Source organism: Conger conger, chromosome 2 (assembly GCF_963514075.1).
Source record: "Conger conger chromosome 2, fConCon1.1, whole genome shotgun sequence".
NCBI lineage: Eukaryota > Metazoa > Chordata > Actinopteri > Anguilliformes > Congridae > Conger > Conger conger.
The window spans coordinates 82,210,547-82,228,950 of NC_083761.1; the positions used below are offsets into that span (position 1 = coordinate 82,210,547).

At 46.6% G+C, this 18,404-nt stretch overlaps 2 protein-coding genes across 2 annotated transcripts in view; one reads left to right on the forward strand and one right to left on the reverse strand.

Annotated features, from left to right (window-relative positions):
* Positions 1–16,117: 16,117 nt before the first annotated feature.
* LOC133122493 (cell death-inducing p53-target protein 1 homolog) overlaps positions 16,118–18,404 on the reverse strand; it is an 11,999-nt gene continuing 9,712 nt past the window's right edge. The window contains exon 5 of the mRNA XM_061232485.1: positions 16,118–17,045. Coding sequence (XP_061088469.1) covers positions 16,940–17,045 — 106 coding nt within the window. The 3' untranslated portion in view covers positions 16,118–16,939. The remainder of the gene's footprint in view (positions 17,046–18,404) is intronic.
* The window catches only part of tekt4 (tektin 4), a 33,458-nt gene continuing 32,840 nt past the window's right edge, over positions 17,787–18,404 (forward strand). Inside the window, exon 1 of the mRNA XM_061232482.1 lies at positions 17,787–17,940. The gene's annotated coding sequence lies outside the window, so the exon portion shown is untranslated. The remainder of the gene's footprint in view (positions 17,941–18,404) is intronic.

Sequence of the window (18,404 nt, forward strand, 5' to 3'; positions counted from 1 at the left end):
AGATATTGTTGAACGAATGAGCATTCCATTCAGTTCGCCACCATGGCATTTTTAATACAAATGGATGCGACTTTGGTGCCAGCCAACTGATTCGATGCTAACCTGTGATTTATTTTTAAAGGTAAGACCAAATCTTACAGTTACTAAAATGTGCTATTATAGCAGGCAAATGATTGTTCATTTGTGCGTTTTCCCCATCAACGCGCTACCCTTTAAAACTGTTAGCTACCGTTCGTGGCGAACAGAAAAATGTTTGAATATGCTGCCGAATATTAGCTTAACGTCTCGAACGCATTATCATCTTTCTCGTTGCTGCTGTATTTGGGGGAGGGTAGCGAGTGTTGCCGTAGAGCTTTACCAGTGGAGAGCAGGTGTGCCCTGCGTGGATTACGTGGGTAAGACGGAGAGATGGAGGAGGGAGGGAGAGGGGGGGAGCCCGAGAGGTCACGCAGAGGGAGAAAGCGGCCGAAACGCACGTCCTCCGGCTGCCGGGGCGATGCGGCTGTCTTTCTGGGAGGACGCAGGCACCTCCGGAGATACAAGATGTAAGATCTCTCTCCGGAGATGTAAACCCTCTCTCTCCCACGGCGATTTATATATATATTATTATTTTATCACCTGCAGGCACCTGGGAAATCGATGCTATTTGGCCCAGAATTTGATCCATTACAATGGTAAATAATCACAAAAACGTTCTCCGAGAAGCAATGCAGACATACAGTACAAATAATCAGTGTAATGATAATAACAGCGGCAACAACAGCAATTCATAATCAAACTCATAATACTACCTCTCCACCAGACATTCTCAAACATTCAGCTTTTATTAGGCCCTGTATTATAGCAATTAATAACAAAAATTATCAGAAGAAGAAGAAGAAACAGGAACAACAACTGCTCTCAGAAATAAAGTGACAGGTACATTTTTGTTCTTCAAGGATCACATTTCCCAAATGTCCCCTGAAAGTACAGTAATGTTCTTCGGGCACAGATGAGTAAGTTTTCCAAGCAAACAAGGTAAAAGATCTTCGGCACTTTACCTACCTTTATTTCTCAGAGTGAACACAACAACAAAAAGAACAAGAACAAGGTAATGTTCTTTAGGAAACCCATAAATTTATTTCTGACAGTAATTTAATAAATGTTGTTTGCAGGGAGCTCTGTGCACGGAAAAACATGGCCCCGATGTTGATTTAGTGGATTTAGGAATTCTACGGCAGGTATCTGGTATCACTTACACAAAAAAAAAAAAGCACATCAAAACAAGTGTTTTAGACTTGTAATCTTGGACTGAGTCAAATTGGATCAGCTCAGCTATATGGTCACGCTAGGACTTGGAACTGTACTGTCCTTTAGGGTGCTCATCACTCCTAATCGACCCTGTGTTCAATCTGCACTTCGTTTTACGTCGCTCAGGATAAGAGTGCCTGCTAAATGCCTGTAATGTAATGTAATGTAATGAAATCTTTGTTATATTTAGCACAAAAAAAACAAATATAAACAAGATTTTAAGTCTGAATAAAAAGGCTAACATGCTCATTTGGATCAAATTTCCTGTATGTTTTGCCTTTTTCAGTGCAGGGAGCTAACTTGTGAACAAAACACTGAGCCCTGTGGATTTTTTTCTAGGCAGTGACATCACTTCTGCTGTTCATTGTAAACAGTTACTCATCCATGGTCTCCGTGGAGCAGGGATCAGCAGATCACGGTCCCCTTCTCCCTCACGCCCACGTGAACCGGCATACTCTAACTCTCAGCAGGCAGCCTCGGCACGACTAAGGCCAGCCCGTCTCATTACCCAGTCCACAGAGTCGATGTTATAAGGGCCGTGTCCAAAGCGGCTTACTGGCCTACTGCTGAGTGCATACAGTAAGTTCAGAACACTGGATGAGAAAGTTGTGAGTTTCACACTCTCAGAAATAAAATGACAATGGAGGTACATTTTCGTTGTTCACGGATCAAATTTCCTAAATGGTCCCCTGAAAGTGCAGTAATGTTCTCTTTGGGTACGAATGAGTACATTTTCAAAGCCAAAATAAGGTACAAATTAATTATATATTGCTGGCTAGCCGTACATTTTCATGTACCTATAGAGTACCGCCCCAGCAACAAGCATTTGTACCTTTTTAGGCACTTTCTGTACCTTTATTTCTGAGAGTGTAGGTGAGAAATTCTCAAAATGTAGTGTACTTAAAATCCCTGGATGATATGCTTATTTCCGGGGTATCGCCGAGTGTACTAGGGAGCACGCGTTTCAAGACGCAACGCGTACGTAAGGCAGTCCCTGTCAATCCGAGAGGAAGGGGGCGGAGCCATCTTACCCTGTCTCTGGACACTTTCGCAGAACCGTGGGAAGACAGTTTTCAGTCTTTGGAGGTCAAAGATTCAGTCTTTGGAGGTCAAACGATTCAGTCTTTGGAGGTCAAACGATTCAGTCTTTGGAGGTCAAACGATTCAGTCTTTGGAGGTCAAACGATTGCTCTGACCTTGACGACGCGTCAGGGCAGTCGACTCCCAAGACCCCCCCGGGACCCCCCCGGGACCTGGCCGCTTGTCTGACTGTTATTTTAAGGGTCATATGACCCGCCACTATGTTAACTAACAGCAGAGAAAACCCCCTAAATGATCTTTTTTTCAACTTGACATTCGATAACAAAGTTTGTGATGAGTGACAGGTTGTTTCATCATGCAAAATAGAGGGTTTAGGGGTGGAGTGAAGGCGGGTAATTTTTGACCCTTAGGACAAGGGGAGTACACAGCATGTTAAGACTACACAAGGCTTAAAGGCAACCAAAAAAAAAAAAAACCCCAATAAAGATATTTCCAAAGAGAGTGATGAAGTTGGGTAGGAAGGAGAAACGTTTAGCGATGACGAATGACGGTTTCGGTGAGGACCGGAGGCATCGAATCTGTCAGCAGAGACCCCAGGGACAGCACCGGGGTAACCCAATCACCGGCAGTCTCTCGTGAGCCTGTGCCCTGTACTATGCTATCCTCCCACGCCGGAACCTTCTACTCTGCCCACAGTGTTGTGACTGAGTGACTGATGAAGGGGTATTGCTCTTCTATTGCCCTGATGAAGCTATGGCCTTAATGACTGACCCTTCATCTTTGGGTGCACTCATTACATTACATTACATTAATGGCATTTGGCAGACACTCTTATCCAGAGCGACGTACAGTTGATTAGACTAGGCAGGGGACAATCCTTCCCCTGGAGCAATGCCAGGTTAAGGGGCCTTGCTCAAGGGCCCGACGGCCGTGCGGATCTTATTGTGGCCACACCGGGGATCAGATCACCGACCTTGCGGGTCCCAGTCATGCACCTTAACCACGACACTACCTCCCCGAAATCACTCCCTTCTCCTACTCCACCCCCCCCCCCCCCCCCCATCTCTTCCAGCCATAGATTTCCATCTTGATCGGCGGAGTTATGCCTTAACACTCACCCAGGTCAGCCGAACGCTTCCCTCGCCCGACCCGACAGACAAAATCAATCAGTAAATACGTCTTCATAGCACAAATTCATTCAGTCGTCCATAAATCCATCAACGACCTTGTGGGGAAAAAAAAACATCCACCGAATTAATAATTAAAAGTGTCTCGGGAACGAAATTTTTGCGAGCGTGCCATTTGACTTCCAAACCTGCCTGGGCATTTAACACATCACAGTCCTTAACACAGTCCTGGGTTTTGCGTGCACACACAAGTTCTAATCCTGAACACTCAACAAAGCTCAAGGATGATGTAGGTATTGTGGGTCTTCAGTCCCGCCTGGACACTGAGCACATCTCAGTTCTGGACAGTTCCCAAAACTACCTGGAGGTTGAACCACGTCATGGTCCTCCCTGCTGAAGAAAATAAAACAGCTCAAGCTAGGTTTTGAAACAGCTGGTAGCAGGTTCACCAGTTCAGACTAGGTCCCAGCTTGACATGGTTTGACCAGCTCAAGCTATGTTTTGAACCACTTAGTCGCTGGTAGACCACCTACCAGACAAGCTACCTGCACTAGCTGGTTGACCAGTTCATACCAAGCTAGACCAGCTTATGACCAGCTTGACCAGCTAGACCAGCTTATGACCAGCTTGACCAGCTAGACCAGCTTCATGACCAGCTTGACCAGCTCAGTTTTCAAGCTGGCGTAGCCGTATTTTACAGCTAGCTGAGGTCCCCTAAACACGGCCCGCCTGGACCTCGATCACATGACCTGTTCAGGCCATACCATGGGATCCCAAAGGGTGTCTGAGTGAACAAACAGCCTAAACAACCAAACTTATATCAAAAGTTTGCTTGACCCGTTGATTAAAAACAAGAAGAAAAAAAAAAAAAAAAAAATACTTGTTCACATATCCATTTCGTTACACCGGAGAACCCATTGAACCCACAGAGGATCTGAATACTTCAGCACTGCAGACTGCTTGGCAGCTTTTTAACTGATGGCAGTTATTAGCAGAAAGTAGGGAGAAAAATGAATTATTCTTTTTTTTTTTTTTTTGCTGGCAGCCTGGCAGTAGCTGTTTTGACGGACTCCAATTTCTTCAGACTTGGCTGAACCACTCAAGCCCCCTAACTTTGGGGACCGCTGTTGTGGTCACCCACCCGCAGGGCGAGCCGTGTGTTAACAGCGACCCTCTCTGTGTTTGGGCTTCGGCCTCAGTACTGCCCCCCCCTGCTGCTGGATCAGGGTAACGACCACGGAGCCCCTGTTGTGACCCCAGAGATGTGGGGCGCTGTGAGAGGAGGGTGGGGGGGGCAGTTGGAGAGGCCCTGTAGTGAGAGACTGAGGCCAGACGTACCCAACACTGCTGAAAAAACAAACAGCTCAAGCTAGGTTTTGAAACGGCTGGTTGACCAGTTCAGACCAGTTCCCAGCTTGACCCGGTTTAGCTGCTTGACCCGGTTCAGACCAGCTCGCAGCTTGACATGGTTTGACCAGCTCAAGCTTTGCTTTGAAACATACAGGCTACCAGCACTCGCTGGTTGACCAGCTCATACGCAGCTAAGACCAGCTCATGACCAGTTTGACCAGCTGGATTTTCAAGCTGGTCAAGCTGGCATAGGTGGATTTTACAGCAGGGTATGCAACGTAACAAGTCTTAACATTGCAAGCCACTGTGTCGGGCGGCCTGTAGGGTAGTGGTTAAGGTAAAGGACTGGGACAGGTAAGGTCGGTGATTCTAATCCCAGTGTAGCCACAATAAGATCCGCACAGCCGTTCGGCCCTTGAGCAAGGCCCTTAACCCTGCATTGCTCCAGGGGAGGATTGTCTCCTGCTTAGTCTAATCAACTGTACGTTGCTCTGGATAAGAGTGTCTGCAATAATGCCAATAATGTAATGTAATGTAATGTAATGTAATGTGTACACGGACCTAAGTGGCATTAATAAAGAAACGGGCCTAAGTCGGATTTTGCCACTATATCAGGCTAGGCCACTGCAGACGAGAATCACCAGGGCGATGGATGAACCATAGGTCCCTGTCAGAAAATGTGTGGGCGTGTGACGCAGGCCCTGACATACACAGGCCCACGCTCCCATGTGTGATGGCGTCATTTCGCCATGGCGTGTGTGTGTACACACGTGTGTGTGAGGGGGGGGGTACGGGGTCATTGCTCTGTTCTCCCGACGGATCAAAGGGGTTACCATGGCGAGTCGGCCCGGGACCCAGGGGATCTGATGGCTGTTGAGGTTTAGAGTTTGTTTTCTTTTGGGGGGGGTGACTCAGGGGGGGCTGCCTGTGATGGTGCCCGGCCACCCACCCCCCACCCCCCCCACCCCAGCTGCGGCCATTAAAGGACCTGAGTAAAGGTCGTCATGCCAGTGGGGTGGTGGCTTCATGCAGCGAGGGCCCTAATTCTGGACCTGCCGAAAACCCGTGCAGTGCCTTTCATCTCCACCTGGGGGGGGCTTCCTCCGAACGGCCGCTCCGCACAGGAAGTCCTCGCCCCTTCTCTTTGAAAAGACGGAGAGAGAAGCAAAGGAAACAAAGGAAGGATACCAAGACTCGTTCCAGTTGATTCTTCTCCTGTCTTTTTCTGGTGCTTCCTCCTTCTTCCTTTGCCGGGCCTGAAGGTCAACTGAGGTCCACCATCTTATATGGCACTTGTATAGTTACATATAGATATTGTTGTGTTTTGTATTAGCTATTGTATTGTTGTACTCGGGGTATTCTAGCTGGCAACCGTGGTATGCTAGTTTGGAAGTTGATGTATTCTTCAAGGGTTCCGATTGTATCTGTATGTTTACACTAGGACTCGGAACCGTACTGTCCTCTCAGGTCCTCTTCACACTTGTTCCTGTGTTTGATCTGCACTTTGTTGTACGTCGCTCTGGATAAGAGCGTCTGCTAAATGCCTTGTAATGTAATGTAATGTAATCTTAGAGGACATTCCATTCGGTTAAATCCTCTTCAGAGAAGCTTCTTGGCTGCTTCAGCTTCATGCTGTATTTTGAGGGCACAGTGTAGTGGAGGCCGTTTCGGGCACGACCACACTCAGCGAAACCCTGACAATAAGCACATCATCCCGGGGTTATAAGTGCACTACGTTTCACAGAAGACAATGCCAAAGTAACAACTTTCTCATCCACTGTACTGAATGTATGTACTCATTTTTTTTGGGGTGCAGGGGAGTGATTTGGGGGTAGAGAATAAAACAACTAGATTTTTCCTTCCTTTTCCGAACGGACTTCTGTCTGAGAGGCACCAGAGTTCTTATTGGCGTGAGAAACGCCTGAGTATACACACACGAGCCAAGTCTGCTGGTCGTTTTGTCAGTCCCTGGGGATTCACAAGGGCAACCTGGCGTTCCACAAGGGTCAGTGTTAGAGACCCTGTCCAGTTTTGGGCGGGGGCGGGGGGGGATCCGGCCTTCAACCGTCTTCCATCTCCCATCACTCCCATCCCAGTCTTTCTCCCGGGGGAATCTCGGACGGATTTTATTTTCTCGATTATAATTACTTTCCCAGACCGAGGGAGACAAATGAGTCTTTGCAGGCAGCCCATCAGTCAAACTCTCAAACCAATCACTGCGATAGCTCCACACGTGTCATAAAGCCCCCCCCACCCACCCCCGCCCCCCCGCAACCTCAATCTGCAGCCGTCTGTTCTCACTACATATGATCAGCATATCTCTCTCTCTCTCTCTCTCTCTCTCTCTCTCTCTCTCTCTCTCCCCCTCCCCCTCCCTCCATCTCACTCTCTTCACTGCTCTCTGAGGTGGGGAGGTACAGGCGGGGCGATAAAGGAGAAACACAGGAAGAAGGGATGAAGGAGAGACACAGAAATAAACGTGCAGAAAATGAAGCACATGTGTGAAATGATAGCGAGAGGGAAAGGGGGGATGGGCGGCTTTGTGATCTGGGCGTGCCCCTCCGACACTCCACACCCAAAACACCTGATACACTCCTCCCGTGGGGGCAAGACAAGCCCCTTTTGGGCTGCCTTTGATGTTTGCCCGTCACCGTTTTTACCGGCTCTGTAGTCTCTGTTAGCGGCAGGACCTTTCACCCAGCACTTTGCTTTCTCCGAAAAGCTAATCCTCTCTCCATCGCTCTCTCACTTCTGTCTCTCTCTCTCTTCCTCTCTCTCTCCCACTCTCTTTTCTTCTCTCTTTCTTCCTCTCTCCATCCCTCTCTCACTATCTCTCTCTCTGCCCCCTCTCCATCCCTCTCTTTCCATCCCTCTCTCTTTCCCTCTCTTTCTCCATCCCTCGCTTACCCTCTCTCCCTGCCCCCTCTCCATCCCTCTCTCTCCATCCCTCTCTCTCCTTCCCTCTCTTACCCTCTCTCCCTCTCTCTTTCCCTCTCCCTGCCCCCTCTCCATCCATCTCACACCCTCTTTCTCCATCCCTCTCTCTCTCCTTCCCTCTCTCTCCCTCTCTTTCCCTCTCCCTGCCCCCTCTCCATCCATCTCACACCCACTCTCTCCATCCCTCTCTCCCTCTCTCTCCCGCCCTCTCTTTCTTGTTCCCTCTCCCTGTCCCCTCACTCACCTTCTCTCTCCCTCTCTCTCTCCATCCCTCTCACCCTCTCTCTCTCCCTCCATCTCCGTCTGTAATGAACGAGACTGCAGCCGCGCGCGCGTGGGGGGGGGTGCGTCTCCCAGAGGGCTGAGATCAGCGGGTCCACATTACCGCGCGCGGTACAGAGGCACGTACGCACGGTCGCCCCGGGCCCTGCTCGCCGTTCCGCTCACCTCCGCGCCTGACGTCTATGGTACTCACATGACCCGCGGGGGGGGGGGGGGTGGGAGGGGCAGAGTCACGGTGGCCATTAGCACTACAGTCACAGTCTAATTGTTGTGACGTGAAATTACAAAAGTGCCATACCCCCTAAAATTACAATTCCCAGTCTCTCTCTCTCTCTCTCTCTCTCTCTCTCTCTGTCTCTGTCTCTACCTCTCCCCTGCCTTGTTGTTTTATCTTCTTCATTTTAAACCACCCGGTAGTTCATGCTGTTCTCACAGTATGTCCAGCACAGAAACGCACAGGCTGTGTTACAGTCTCTGAGGCTGGCATTTATCCTGTTGCTTTGAAGTTAAACTATGACTTCCCCCCTGCCCCTTCTCTCTCTCTCTCTCTCTCTCTCTCTCTCTCTCTGTCTCTCTCTCTCTCTCTGTCCCACACACACACACACACACACACACACACTTTCTCTCTCCCACTCTCTTTCTCCATATTTTAAAAATACTGTCAAATTGCTGTTAAGGCTGTAAAGCTGTTGCCTGAAGGAATGGTAATCCAACATCAGGGCTTCTGCGCAATAAAAAAATGTTTTCATGATGATAAACTGGATCTTACTGGATTTAAGTAATATGTTTTCAAGGAACACTTGACAGTTTTAGTATAATGGAAATGACCACACGACTGACCAAGGCGTTCCATTAGTTTAATTCTCACTCTGGGGAAACTGCTGCAGCCGAGAGAAATGCGGAAAGCGTAAATGGTCCCCCCCTATTGCTCACCTGAGGTACTGCAGGCTAAGTGCACTTACTGCCGCAGCGACTGGACTTCAAAGGCCAGAATTGGGTCTGATGCAATTTAAAGGGCAAATGGTCTGCATTTATGTAGTACCTTTATCCAAAACGCTGTGCAATCGATGCTTCTCATTCACCCATTCACGCACACACCAACGGCCATGCAAGGCAGGAAGCAGCTCATCTGGAGCAATTGGGGGCAACCCTCCGACTGCCGGAAGACTGCTCTTACATCGTGAGCCAATATATTTGCCATTTAGCTGACACTTTTATTATCCAAAGCGACTTACAGTTGATTAGACTAAGCAGGGGACACACACCTGGAGCAATTTGAGATTAAGGGCCTTGCTCAAGGGCCGAACAGATCTTACCGTGGCTACACCGAGGCATTTTAGGTTCCTGTCATGCACCTGAGCCACAAGGCTACTGGCCGCCCAACAAATTAAAGATGCTCTCCTGTCGACTGTCATCAGCAGGCCTGTGGGAAAAGCCGCGACTGTCATAGCGCTTAGCCTGTGCTGTGTCCTTTGTAAAGATTAGCCGGCCTAAACTCGGACTTCATAGTGCTAGCAATAGCACGGCTAGCTCGCCCATAGGCACTGTGTGAGTAGCAATGAAGGCCCGGAGCAGGTTACCACGACAACGACGTGTAACCCCCAAATTCCGAATAACTGGTAACGCCTAATTCTTTGGACGAGTGAGAGGCTGGGATTCAAATCCCCCACCTACATTACTGTGGGGGTTTCCCCCCCCCTGCATTTGTATACTGCACACACGAGCACCTGAGTAAAACTCATAAGAACCGGGCAGCCTTTAACCCGCACGGTGACCGCCCTCTGCTCCTCAGCAACGGGGACGTGTCAAACGCAGAGGACACATTACCCCCACGGGGGTTCAATAACGCGTACCGTTAAAGGAAGAACAAGCGGGAATTGGAGACGTGCCCTGCCGTGGCAGCCCGACGGACCAGGAAAGGCACGTGAGCGCATTCTGCTTCATGTAAACCGAACGCTAATGCGGTAATGTGATATAATGTAATATGTACTTAACTAATGTGATTTAGGTTCCAAAACCGTTCGTGACTGTGACCAGGTTATGCTGGCGTGTTTGGGACGCTCTGGTCTTCATCAGAGCCGCGAGGAAGCGCAGAGACGGGACATCAGGCCCGGCGGGCGGAGGGCAATCGCAGAAGGAGAATGGCAATAAAGACGGGACAAAGGCTATCGTATCGTTTTCACACAGCCAAACGATCAATTAATCCATTTAAGTATCGCACTACTGTGTTTTACGGAACGTGCAGTAGTATATCGTAAGTGTGTTGATCATACCCGTATTTCTCGGCAACGTACAATATTTCAATTCATGTATGTGTGTGGCTGGCTCCTTCAGGTGCAGCCGATTAATTGCCTAATTGATTGGTAATTGGGTTCAGCTGCAGAAAAGGACGAAAGGTGGAAGCTTATGCAGTTTGGGAGACTTTTTGGAAGAGACGGGTGACTTTTTAAGACCTGTTGGTTTTTTTATTTATTTTTAAAAAAAAGATTTTAATCCAAAAAAAATTTTTAAGACTGGTGTGTTTTGTATAGTTTCAGCTGAGTGATTTTTTGCTGGTTTTCTTTGCAGTTTTTCTGTTCAATTGTTCAACGTGGACTTGATTTGAAGAAATTAGTTTTTGGTTGTGGTCCAACCGAGCCCCAAGCTCCATGGGGGAGGTTGGGCCGTAGCAATAAATATAAAATGCAATTGCAATATTTAGGCTATCATAATACACATTTACATACTGCAGCAGTGTAATCCATTTCTGTACGGGCTGGTCAGGTCTGTGCGACACAGGTGACCATTCGAGGCCCTGGAAAGCAAGAGGAAAAAAAGCAACTGCAATGACACGAGCAGGCCATTCGGCCATTTTGGCTCTCCATTTATCAGAGAGACTGGCCAGTTTTTAAGAGACTAGAGAGTATCCAGAACGGTGTCAAAGGGAAGCACCGTTAAAAAAAAACAAAAAAAAAAACAGCCTTGTCCTGTATCTCCGCCTTCTGAAGGGGGCCCTGACATCGACAGGTGAAAGACTAAATACAGTTCCTAAAAAAAAAAACCTAAAAAAACGCGGGACTGCAATTTCCCCGACGGGTTCATTGAGTCTGGAAGCCGATGCTTGTGGCAGATAGCCTCCTCTCTCGAAAACCGGAATAACCGAAAAGATGGAAAGCCACCTTCGTCAAACGCCACGGAACGCTGAACGGAATGTCGTACGGAATGTCGTACGGAATGTCGTACGGAATGTCGTACGGAATGTCGTACTTCCTGCCGGAAATTCCGTCCGGTGAACGAGACGCGTTGATGTAAATAAGAGCAGGAAATGCTCAAATTGCCCCTCTCCGTTACAGTAATTACCCCCGCTCTATCAAACAACCCCACCCTATCCCTCCCATCCACCCCACTCTCTCACAGAGTCGTGGCAGAGGAGCTGAAGCGGTGTGAACCGCCCGTCTCAGAACGTCTGATGTTGGGGCTTGCTGTTGCACACGATTCAACCCTGCCAGCATGACTGGCATGATAATTGAGCTGTTCACGCTATAAGCTGGCCTAGCTGGGTATGAGCTGGTAAACCAGCATGACTAAGCTGGTTATGAAGCTGGTCTAGCTGGGTATGAGCTGGTCAACCAGCATGACTAAGCTGGTTATGAAGCTGGTCTAGCTGGGTATGAGCTGGTCAACCAGCATGACTAAGCTGGTTATGAAGCTGGTCTAGCTGGGTATGAGCTGGTCAACCAGCATGACTAAGCTGGTTATGAAGCTGGTCTAGCTGGGTATGAGCTGGTCAACCAGCATGACTAAGCTGGTTATGAAGCTGGTCTAGCTGGGTATGAGCTGGTCAACCAGCATGACTAAACTGGTTATGAAGCTGGTCTAGCTGGGTATGAGCTGGTCAACCAGCATGACTAAGCTGGTTATGAAGCTGGTCTAGCTGGGTATGAGCTGGTCAACCAGTTAGTGTGACCTGTGTTTTTAAACAGTCAACCAACAGTCAGACAAGCCACCAGAACAATAGTCTAGTTTTGAGCTGACTGTACTCACCATCCCCCTCCCCTGTGATTGGGCAGCTCAGTCCAACCCGAGGCCACCGGGAGGCCCTGATTGGTGAGCGTCTATCGCCCTTGTTTGTGATTGGCGAAGGGCAGCATCAGTGATGCCGTTCAGTGATCCAGCTCCCACTGGCGTCACCCGGTCCATTCCCGCCATAACGGCCGTATCGAGTGGCCAGCTCATCGCTGTTATTGACTCCAGACGGCTGTTTGCACCACAATTGCAGCTATTCCTGCCAAAGCGGCCACAGCATATTTGCAATCACTGCTGCTGCCGTTGTGCATTTGGCAACTCGTTTCTATGAGTAAGCAATACTTTTATTTGATGTTTATTTTTGCACTGGCAAGCGGGACTTTTATTTTGATACAACTCTCCTGGAGTAAGGGGGAAATCTGGGAAACAAAAAGAAAGTTAAAGTGGAGTCGAGTGGAGGAGTGGTGGCTCAGACTGGTATCCTGTTGAGTTGTTTCCTGTCATATTTAGGACTCAAACATTATTGGTATGAAGAGCCAAAAGACCCTGCGGAGCGTGGGAAACCCAAGAGACGCTACCAAAACAAGGGCTACACTGTTACTAATGCTAATACAACTACTACTGCTGCCCCCATGCTAATGTTCCTGGAGCTACTTCTGCTACTGCTACAATTATCGCTTTTACACAGTAAAATGGGCCGTTAAACCAACTCCTACAGAGTACATATGTGGTCCCATATGTACTCTTTTATAGTTCAATAAACACTAGACATTTTACATGTGTACTGCTGCTAGTACTACAATTTGAACTATTACAAATGCCACTACTATGATTACTACTACTACTGCTGTCAATACTATGGTAACGGTAATGGTCTGCATTTATGTAGTGCCTTTATCCAAAGCGCTGTAGAATTGATGCTTCTCATTCTCTCATTCACCCATTCACACACACACACACACTCACACACCAACAGCGATTGGCTGCCCTGCAAGGCACCAACCAGCTCAACTAAAAACTACTTCTGCTGCTACTACTGCTGCTACTACTACTACTACTGCCGCTACTGCTACTACTACTACTACTACTACTACTACTACTGCTGCTACTACTACTACTACTGCTGCTACTACTGCTACTACTACTACTGCTGCTACTGCTACTACTACTACTGCTGCTGCTACTGATACTACTACTACTACTACTGCTGCTACTACAAGTACTGCAACAGCAGATACTACATTTAGTATGTCTACTACTGCTACTAATGCTGCTGGTACTGTAGTGTTTGGAAATACTATAATTTTCTGGGTGCCCCTGTATGGGGTTCCTACAGTGCAGCTATATCACGTCATCAGTGTCATTCTGACTCTGATTTGCTCTCACAGCCCTTATCAGGTGAGTGGGGGTTGGCTGGAAAACTGTTTTTACCGCAAACCCAACGCTGGTGTGGAGACACTCCGTATCCGACGGGCGACCAGACTGCAATTAAAAGTAGCGCTTCTATTCTGGGGCGCCCGTAATGCGTTTAACGATATCTCCCAATCTGACCGCTCTTTCGAGAATGTCTGTAATCCTTTTACGCGGATCTCCCCATCGGCGTATGTTACTTCAGAGATAACCGGAGGAAATCGTCAAGAGATATCACGCTGAAATGTCCCTTGGGTTTCCTGGAGGGAAAAAAGGTTTTCTTCACTTCTTGGACGCTCCTGGCTATCCACAACAGATTAGAAACAAATATATTTCAATGTCAAACACCCCAAGAGGAGCTACTGTAACTTTCTTGAGCTGATACTGTCAAATTAATTCCCTGGCAAAATGTCTTGGGCTTTATTTCAGCTTGTGGGCAGTGACACCTAGTGGCTACATTAAGTACAGCATCTAGGTCTTCATAATGAAGTAATGGTTCATTAGCGGAATAAGCTGAGACTTTACTTTCATGTCTGCTCAGAGAATCTTGACAGCTCTGCCTAACCTTTGGTTTTTATTAGTATTTTATTGCCTATAAACAGAGCATGTTGTGTTCCAGTCAAAGGGGACAAACCAGACTTGGGCCACTTAATGGCGTATGGAAAAACGTCTCATCCTATTTAAACCACAGGACAGGGTCAGCATGTCCTCATCCACACCTAGCGCCTTATCCTGCTTGGTACTTCCTTAATGGCTCATTGATTCTGTGGACCCAATTAAATCTGTTCTGCACTAACTCTAGTGCATCACTGTCTAGTTCTGTGTGTGTGTGTATGTGTGTGTGTGTGTGTGGATGAGTTATTAGTTATTCATGAACTAATCATTAACAAATTATTTAAATACATTTGTAAATGATTAATACAAAATGTGTTGTTATATAGATAACTTGTGGTAAACCGTGGACTAATCATGAATAAAACATTTTTCTGGATGTAGCGCTCCTGTTTGAGGTGCTATGTATCGGTGTAGTTCAGTGAGAAAGACTCGCAAGGAGAGGTGACATAAACCTTACACTTTGCACTTACTCCACTGTACCTAACTCCTTACACTTGTGCGAATGTATTACACAACTCATAACTGTGCGCAACGGTGTCAGGCCAGCCAGTAAAGTGTTACCAAAGAGTGTTCATTATTTTGTTGAACAAACATATTTTATTGACCTTCTGATCACTGATATCCCTGGTAGAAAAATACCAATACAAGATCCTTTTTTTTCTTTTTTTTTCTTTTTGGGAGGTCAACTTTATTTTTAATAATACAAAAACAAACATATTTACATTGGTAAATTTCAGAGAGAGAGAGAGAGAGAGGGGGAAGGAGAGGGAGGGGGAAAGAGAGAGAGTGAAAGAAGAAAACAGGATGAAGCCTTTGAGGGGAGGGTAAAACAAAACAGACAGTCACAAAAAATAACAATAAATGGGGAAAAAAAAATAATAATAAAGAATAATAATAAAAAGAATTCTAAAGTGTGGAAGGAGTGACTTGTGTATACATATGAACACGCAGACCAATACAAGATCCTGACGCAAATCGGTTCTGTTGCCCTCCATTGGCCACACTGGTTTCAAATGTTCCCTCTCGGGCTGGTCACAAGGACAGCCTGGGATGGTCTGTGCATCAAGCCTATCAAGCCTGGGTCACATCTATAATAAATCCAGGAGAATAAAAAAACAACCTGTCACACATAGTATAGAATAGACACAATTACGTTAACTAGAATGTTCACTTTCTGTTATATTCAGCAGGAGGCCTCATTACCTCCTCAGCATTCACAACTGAATAAAATCAGTAACCATACCATTATCATCGGCTTGTGAGCAACGTATTAAAGCTCCTATGCTTTACTCGAGCCGTCACAGAGTTAACCAAAGGCTCTTTTCACCAGAAAACTCAATCAACTCAGCAGTGAATTAAACATTTGCATTTTTGAAGCTAACACTGGTGAATTTACCTAGCTAGCAAGTTCCAGGCGGAAACAATTCGCTTAAAAAATGTCAATGTATAAAGCCTAATTGTTTTTGTGAGACTGACTTACTGTTCAAAAAACTAATCTGGTTAATAAAAATGTAAATACGATGAATCCATAGTATAAAACTCATACTTTTATTAGTAAATGCTATGACAGATGCTCATAGATAAAAGTATCAGGATTTTATGTCATCTGTTACGCCAACATGTATAAGACAGCCTTATGGTGAGGGGAAATTAAATTCATTTACTTTGATACTTTGGGAAATAAAAACAACAATTGGTAGTTTTATTTCATACCTGCACATTCCCAATACAAGAGTTTTATGTTGTGAGGGGATACTGTATTATACGTGTTTCATTCAAGTCAGTTTACACAGGGAATTATATTTTAAGAGTTGTGTAATAAATTGGCAGTGTAAAAGTGTAAAATGTTAACTGCACAGAGAAGGTACAGGTAGACCATCTGGTAGCATTGGAACTGGGGGCTTATTTGGTAACAGGTGATACAGGGGTGATACAGGGGTATTATGTTAAGGGGAATACCATGTTTAGCTGAACAGGTGAGTGTTGGGTGGGTAAATGATTTTCTGATGATTCGTTCGTGAATTACTGTGAGCTTATAAATAACTTAGGGATAATTATAATAAAGTGCAACTGAATCATTTCTTTTATTCATGTATATACAACATTAACAGCAAAAGACTGTGTACAAAAACATGATACTAGTTCATTCAAATGAATAAATGAAAAAGACTGTGCAATCATACTTGTGCAAATAATAAACAAGCAACAACAGTCACAGCACACAGATCGATATAACCTGAAGACAATACGGGTTCAGTACAGACTTCAAAATGGCCACAGATTCCCTAAGTGCTGGCTGGAGAAGACGCATATGGCACGCACACGGAGTGTAGGTATAACCCAATTTACTGTATTCTGGATTTTGGTGCACTGCCTTCAAAGCTGGGCAAATTTATAGGCCCCGTCAAATGTGCAATATTTATTTGATACGTTCACATTCAAGACTTTAATATGTACGCAAGGTATAGGTCGGTGAAGTACAGTGGCAATGAGACACTTTGGAATGTTTGCAGAGGTGGAAAATCCCCGGATCGCAAAAGTAAAAAATCCTACCCAGTAATTTGTGTCAATTGCATGGATTAGCGGATTAGCACAGTTCCTCGGGCCAGTGGGGCGGTAGAGCGAAGTAGTGAAATGAGCTATTGGTCATCGGGTGGATGAAAACACACGACGCACGACTTTTACTTTCCGACCCCTGGACCTTCCACCTCCGAGTGTTTGCAGGAGAGCGGGAGGTTTCGGCTGTCGCCTGTGGTCTTCCGCGGCTGCTCCCGTCGCAGGAGGAGGCGTTCCAGGGAGCTCGGTTCGGACCCCCCGCCCGCCCCTCCCTCCTCAGAGTGAGTCCGCTGCCGAACCGCCACCGAACCTACCCCCCTCCCCCCTCACATGCGCTTGTAGATGTGGACGAGGTTCTTGCAGCTGGGACAGCGGTGCTCGACGTCCTTGCACGAGTCCACGCAGAAGGGGATGAAGCAGCACGGCCAGCACCTGCAGAGGGAGAGCGGAGAGAGCGCCCCTTAGTGGCCTGGAGGAAGCAGGGCAGTTGACAACATGCTATGGGCGGGGAACTCCAGTGTGGGTTATATCAATACGATAAAGTGGAAATGTCCATTCGCCAAGATAAGGTGCAATATGTATATGAACAGACGTACAGTACTGGTGCTGTTTTTAGTTTACGTGTAGGTATTCGTACGTTAAGTACGGCGAAGAGGGTGCGGAGGTGTATATTCCAGAATGTGTGTAGGTGTTGTGTTGCGCAGGAGTTTATGGATTATGGATTAATATGGATGTACCGTATGTATTATAGAGCGCTTTCACAAGTATAGTCCGTTTGGTTAGTCTGAATCAGAATGAAATGTATTTTTCAAGATATTTTTAGTTTGATAAATACTTAAGATATTTAAGTGCACAAATCAAAGCGGACCAAATATATTTAAAAAAATTTTTATTTTAAATGCTGAGGGCCGTTTACAACGGAGCAGGTCCGTTCTTATTGGTCCGAAATTTGGCGGTGGAAAATATAAACACGGAAATCAACAAGTTGACGGCAGTTGAAAGACATCTCATTGTTGAGCTTTGTGGTAGAATTAGCCGTGCTTCATTTGGGCAATCAACAACACTCACCGAGCAACATGGAGCAGAACACACGTATACGTGAAGTGATACTGGCAGTTATCCTGCTTTGGTGTTTCAACCAAACACAGGATAATATTGCTCAGAACGAACGCCTGTTATAAGGCTCCGGGGTTGTCAACAATATCTTGATCCACTACTTCCAAAGGAGACGTGTTACGATCCGACAACGGTTTGCCCAGAGAAGGCGTGCCTTGATACAGTCCTACCCCGACATATTCAGAAGATTGGAATTTCAAGGAAGTTCAAGGTATAGTATCTTGGGCAACCAGTTTGATAGATTCCTTTTCGTCTGCAGAGCTGCTACTTCGAGGCAGGGAATCGCGAAATATTTCTGTCTTGAGTTTTTTTTATTTTTACGTTGACTCGGCACTGATCGATTGTGCGCACAAATCCCTTCTCCTCCAGTTGATCTCGAATGTGTCTATAAACCTCTTTTTTGTGTGGACTTTATTCAGCATATTCTGCATGTGCTTTTCGGCCCAGATGTCAAGCAGATATTAGTCCTCTCCTAGCCATGTCACCTGTCCTTCTGTTTAGTAGCTAGCTAGGCTAACAACAAATGCCCGCGCAATCAGCCGACAGTCCTCTGCGTTTTGGTTCACTTCCTGCAATTGGGTCAAGATTATGTTCTCGCTGTAATCGAACCGCTCCAGAGTTTGCTTGAAACGGTCCGAGACCGCCTCTCGCAAGCGGTCTCGGACCTGTTGGTTC